This window comes from Aulonocara sp. 'chitande type north' Nkhata Bay, linkage group LG13 (assembly GCF_057382095.1).
Source record: "Aulonocara sp. 'chitande type north' Nkhata Bay isolate Kocher_YH1m ecotype deep benthic linkage group LG13, A_spYH_male_GT1.1, whole genome shotgun sequence".
Taxonomy (NCBI): Eukaryota; Metazoa; Chordata; class Actinopteri; order Cichliformes; family Cichlidae; genus Aulonocara; species Aulonocara sp. 'chitande type north' Nkhata Bay.
In genome coordinates, this window is record NC_141356.1 from 31,197,933 (window position 1) to 31,204,036 (window position 6,104).

At 39.8% G+C, this 6,104-nt stretch overlaps 1 protein-coding gene across 1 annotated transcript; it reads right to left on the reverse strand.

The window, feature by feature from the left end:
• Positions 1-229: 229 nt before the first annotated feature.
• ly6pge (lymphocyte antigen 6 family member pge) lies at positions 230-4,209 on the reverse strand. The gene is made up of 3 exons (XM_086258136.1): positions 3,581-4,209; positions 2,053-2,169; positions 230-1,423 (listed from the first exon to the last, which is right to left on the reverse strand). Exons 1-3 carry the CDS (start codon positions 3,639-3,641, stop codon positions 1,236-1,238), a joined length of 366 nt encoding a protein of 121 aa, XP_086114262.1. The 5' UTR covers positions 3,642-4,209; the 3' UTR covers positions 230-1,235.
• Positions 4,210-6,104: the final 1,895 nt, after the last annotated feature.

A 6,104-nucleotide genomic window follows, 5' to 3' on the forward strand; every position in this document is an offset into this window, starting at 1 on the left:
CTTAAGCCAGCCAGTTAATAACCCTTTTAAAAAATATATGAAGGCAAAAACACAGCAATCAGGTTAAGTTATTCAGTCTGACGCTGAAATCAGCAGGATTTTTAGAAAAACACAAAAACATAAATCAACTTGATTAAAGAAGATAGTTTTCATTCTGTTTTGATATTTGGGAACAGAAAAACGACGTTAACCCAGCGACTTTCACAAAAGATTTCTTTTAATGGTTGTAGTTATAGAATTACTGCAAGATAAATGTATCTTTACATTTGACATTTGCACCACTCAGTAGTTGAATATATATTTATTTACAACATAGTATATACACCACACAGAAAGGATAAGAATCCCCTTTTTCAAAGAGGATTAAATTGTATTTTTTAAATGTAAAAAAAAGAAAGAAAGACACAGGAACTATATTAAAATAAATGATCGAAATAAAATACATAAAGATATCAACAGCCCAGTTTAATGTACATCACAATGAAATTGGAAAGAAGCTGGTAATAAAATTAAAAGCAATGACACAATTGACAGCACAGATAGTTATTATATAGCATCTACCTGTTCACCATCCACTGTTAAAGTGTGGCCAGACTTCCTTTCTCTAACATGGATTAACCTCATCAGAGCAACACATCTGGCCACCACCATATAAAAGGATTATATGGCTTTTCATATTTCACACAGCTCAGCCATGAGATTGAGAGGTAAGGCTAATAATATAACAACACACCAGTGGCGTGAACTCTTAGTGCTGCATTTGTACGTGACACACTACATTGACATTCATGGTTGTATTGGTATGTGAAGCCTGAAAGATGCACGGAGTAATATCTTGACAGATGATTGGTAAAAACTTACTCTAGTTCTTTTTTTCCTGCACTTTCAAAAAATTATAGGGTTTGCATGGAACCAGGATGAGTAACATGAGAAATTCAAAATTCAAATGCTATTTCTTCCCCTTCAATGCAGGAAAAATATATATATATCTGCCTGTTATTTCAGCACTTCCCTTAGGATCTACTTATTGGCTTAGTGAAATCCATTGAAAGACACATTCACTTGAGTACTTTTTAATAGATTCAGTGGAACACGGTGAATATAATCCACACAGTCATATCTAGCAGATAAATAAGGTAAATCAAAGTGAAATGGTAACAAGGATGGCATGGAATATGGAATTTGGCAGTGTTATTTGGCAGTCGGATACATGCGGGCTTGATTGAGTCGTCTACTTAAAAAAGCAGTGGGAAAATGGAAGAAAACAGCAGTAAGTAGGTAAGTCCAGGCAGCTGGTTGGCGAAGCTTGTTACGTTGCAGTCATTGCTGTAGCAGCAGTGAACTCTGACACCTGGTGCCCTGTAGCCCTGACTGTTGGCCTGGCTGCAGAAGGACTTGTAAGAGCATGACTTCATCACGCCACCTAACAAACAGAAAATGAAGCCAGTTACTCTCATTTAGAAGCTGTCCGCCATCGTCCAATCAATATAAGTCGATGCTAAATTGTTGCTTTAAGAAACTCTCCTGGCTAGTCTTGCTTTCAGCGATTTCTTTGTTGTTGTTGTTTTCATCACAGCAGACCATTGAAACACTTAATGCAGGTTTAAACACAGCATTAGAGTAAACAACTCCCAGCTGAAATATTACAAGTTGCAGGTTTAATGCTAAACCTACCACCTTTTAAGAATTTAGTCCAAATGATTTTTATTGATTATAAAATATTAAAATAAAAATATCATATCTACAGCCAAAAAATTTTTAAAAAAAAGATCTGCTGGCTGAGATTTGGTAAATCTGTCTTGGTGCCATGAACACATGGTGTCCTAATTAAGGACATTCATTGAGTAGGAGTAGCAAATCTCTTCATTCCCTTAAAAGCCTCAGACCCCCTGCTGCCCGAGATGTGTCTACAGAGAGCAGGCTGTCGTCTATTTAACACACAAAAAAGACACACCCGCACATATACAAGAGAAACAAATGGAGTTTTTTGGTGGAAGGTTGGAATTAAACTAGTAAAAAGAAAGGCTACTACGCTGTCACTGTTGGACTCACTGTCATGGCCCACCACTACAGCACAGGCATCAGAGTAGCCAGGACAAGCTTTGGAGCCTTGTCGGTTGCAGTCATCGTTATTGGAGCCCATGCATGTATAACATCGTATAGTCTCACCTGAAAGGGAACAGAGCGCTACTATATAAGAAAGAGTCAGCTGTACATGCATATCTTGTCAGGGTGAAAAACCTCTACAGCATAGGACACAAATGTTTGCTTTAGATAACTGAAGATGATTGCATGGGATAGTGCCAACAAGTGTCCGAAGCTTAGATATTTCTAATTCATATTTACACAGGATCTATAGGTTGGCAAGTGCATGAAGGGCTTATAAATGTGTGACTTTCCCTGGGTCCAGAGGGAATATGAAGAGAAACAGCACTAATTAATTAACTTCCTTCATATGAATTTTCCCAAATCAACCAAAGTGTTTCACCAGTGCCCACACATTTAAAAAAATACATCTTTCTAAACTTTAGCTAATGCCTCAGAGCCCACTTCAGCACATAAAACACTTAAATATCTTTCTAAAGCTCTCCCGAGGAGGGAGCTGTTATTTGAAAACTAACTGACCTTTGAAATACTTAAAGGCTTCCTTTTGAAACTCTCCATCCATCTCCTAAATTCCAGACAAACTTAAGGCTGCTTCCTAAGAGGATCAGAACTGGAGTCACCAAAAGCTTCAAACATACTTTGCAGCAGCATATCTCCTGTACTGGCCATCAAAATAACCTCCTTCAACTCCGGATAGGTCTGTCATCATTAAGTTTTGATAGAAACAGATATTAAAAAGAGAAGTTTTTTCCATATATACAACAAGATGTGGCATTTTTTTAAATGAAACCAGCTAAATTATCTAATAACTTACCAAAACCTAACCACAAATAAACAGCGAAGCTACAAAGGCACGTGTGAAACAAAGAAATTGCATAATCGGCCCGTTTTCTGCACATGTGCTCTCACGTATACTGAGTTGGTATATAAATACTTTCTGTTGTTTGCAGTTGGCCCCAATCTATCCCCGCGGCATTGTCGCTCTACACACATGCTGTAAGTATTAGCCTCCAGGCCTATTAAGAGATTATTTGCAGGGAGTGCGTGCTTCTTGGGTGTATAGTGGAGAGTGATGGACTGAAGCGACACGAAACCCATCAGAATCACTGCAGACAGCAATTAGTGAACATGACATAAATAAAGTATAAGGTCAGTAAAAGGACTTAATGTTTAATGATCCTACTGAAGTTATGAAACATGTCAGGTTTTTCCCGAGAAATAACTGTAGGTCCATCATGTCCAGCATCTACGCTCCTTAAGTCAGAATGTACAGTGGAGCCATTCATTTTAGTTATTTGTTTAACACGGTCTTACTCTTCAGGAACACATTAAATACACTAAACGCTAAACACAAACTATTATTTATAATGCAAGGGTTGAAACGTACAGTATCTGAAAGGAGGCGAGATGAAATGAAAGATGGACAAACAGTTAACCAGCAAACAGAGGTGCATAAAGAAGAAAAAGTTCTTACAGGTGGTTGCTAGCAGGACCAGGGAAAACAGAAGCAGCAGACAATAGTGGACAGCTCTCATGGCGCTGATGGTCCTCACTTGTCCCGACTACACAATGAAAAGCAGGTTGTTTGCTCCTAAAGCCCCCTGAGCTTAATCTGAGCTATCAGATGAGCTGATATTCCTTCCTGTACTAGCCAGGAGATTACTAGCCCCTCAACTGGGGCCCACCACTCTGTCTTAAACAACAACAGTTGCTTCTGCAGCCTGGATGGACAGAGGACACATAATGGATTTCATTCTGACTCTCTCGCATTAACAGTTTGCTGAGGCCACACCCATCCTGAGTTTGGCTCTTTGCTTTCTTGTCCCTGCTGGTTGTCGTGCCAAAGTACTTACGTATGGCAGGTGTTGGGTAGGGGCAACAACAAAAAGAAAAAAAAATCTCCCGGATCAAGAGAAAACAAGCAAAAAAGCGACATAATAAACACAACACCATTGCATTAATCCAGCTAAGTGTAAATAACAGTAAATACTAAATAATGAACGTTGTTGTGCAACACGCAGGACTGACAGCGCTCAATGTGCTTTGAGGTAGCAGCCAAGAAAGGTGTAGTTTGTGTCAGAACAGTGAACACCTGTGTGTACACCTGCGTGCACACCTGTGTGGATGAGCGTGCTTGTATTCAAAAGGTTTCTCCATGTAATGATCTGCTAGAGGGTGTAGGGAGCCATAGGCCTGTCCCCCAGGGCATGAAGCGCGCATGGAGGAGATCCAGGCCCCAGACATCCAGAGGACCCAGAGTGCGAGAGCCCAAGGAGGACCATCGGAGGTGCATCCTTGCCACCCTCCCGGTAAGAGCTGTGGAGAGCCCCAGACGAGGGGTCACCCAGCAGCCACAGAGAAGAAGCCAGGGAGGGCTGCAATGGTGTGCCCGCGGGCTCTGCCGGCAGCCAGCTGTGCCAGAGTGAAGAGTGGTAGTTCATCTTTGCCAGCAAAGCAAGGATTTGGTTCACAGCACTCATTAGACTGACCAATACTCAGAACAGTGGGAAAGTCCAAGTGAAGATCTAAGAAGGAGAATTGCAGATCTAGACAACCTTTGAAGGTCTCTTGGAGCCATTTCTAAGATAATCTTCCAAGATAATCAGTTCAAACAATTGTATCAAATTTTTTTTGGATGTATTTTCACTTTGTCAAAGTCTGGAAGAAGCCCCAAACTGTCACCCTCAGATAAGAAGAAGGATGTTCATGAACAACTGAAGAACAACGAAGGTTTGAGACTGTCATACAGTGGAAACTGCTGGGACACCTGCACCACTGCCCACAATTAGGTGAGTTTTCACCATGGATTTAAGAGGGTGTTGAACAATAAAAAAAGCCTTTGCTCCAAAATCAGCACCTTCAAGCTTGACTAAATTTTGGACAACTCAAATGCCTTCTGTCCGCAGTTTAGTTTTCCCCCATCATATATTCCTTTGTATTTATTTCTGGTTACTGGTGTAGATTGATTTATCTTTTGTTGAGTTGTTCTTCCTTCGCACAGTGTTTGGAGCTTTGCATAATTTTTCTTTAAACAAGATTCATTGGTTTCACTCAGTTTAGTGTTTAAGGTTTCGTCATAATTTCCACTTCCCTTGTGTTGTGGTTAACCTTAATCCTTAGGTTAGTTGTTCCTGTTAAGTTACTAACTGTTTTAAGTCGTCAACCACTTGTCTCGTGTGTTTAGTATTCAGGTTTACTTACCCCAGTCTCAGACCTGTGTTGTGCCCTGCAGTTCTTATCACTTCCTGGTGTGCTCGTTATTCCACCCTGTGATGTTTCTTGTTGGTTGTTTTTAAGTTCTAATGGTTTTCCCCTTCTCTATTTTTGGGATTTCGTGTTATTGCAGAACCCAAATTTGTCTATTTTATTTAATCAAAGCATAGTTAATCAACATGTCTTCACATACCTTTTACTGATTGCAAAAACAAACCCTGAGTTATATGTATCCCTCATTTTACATCTTTGAAAAATTAAAAGTTTCAAAAACAAGAAGTGCTGTGCAAGTGTATTTCATCATAATACTTTTTTTTTTTTTGCCTGGTCTAAACTCGCATTTCTCATGTGAGGAAAAAGCTGTTGCAGTTACAAATGAGCATCAAAAGAAAGTTGATTTAAGTGACTTTGACCAGAGCATGACTGCTCCTGCCATATTTGTCGGGTCTGAGCATTTCAGAAATTGTAGATCACCCACACGGCCGTCCCCAGAGTTTACAGAGAATGGTCCAAAAATGAGAAAATATCCTGTGAGCGAAACTTATTTGGTTGAAAGTGCCCTGTTGAGTCCATAGATCATATGAGAATGGCCACCATTGGTAAGTTTAAACCCATTTCAGGAGTGCTCAAGCACCACTAAAAATAACCATAACAGTAGCAATAGCATTACATGTTATTCTTCTTTTTTTTTTACATCATCTGTGTGCTTCACTAGCAGTGGCTTATCATTATTAGAGAAGATTTGTGGTGCTGCAGCAGAAAGAAGAAGATGAAGAGATAATTTC

Coding starts and splice junctions, on each gene's coding strand:
- ly6pge (XM_086258136.1), bottom strand. CDS start 3,641: ATGAGAGCTGTCCACTATTGTCTGCTGCTTCTGTTTTCCCTGGTCCTG. Junction 2,170..3,580: donor GGTCCTGCTAGCAACCACCT/GTAAGAACTTTT, acceptor GTTCCCTTTCAG/GTGAGACTATACGATGTTAT. Junction 1,424..2,052: donor TGTAGTGGTGGGCCATGACA/GTGAGTCCAACA, acceptor TCTGTTTGTTAG/GTGGCGTGATGAAGTCATGC.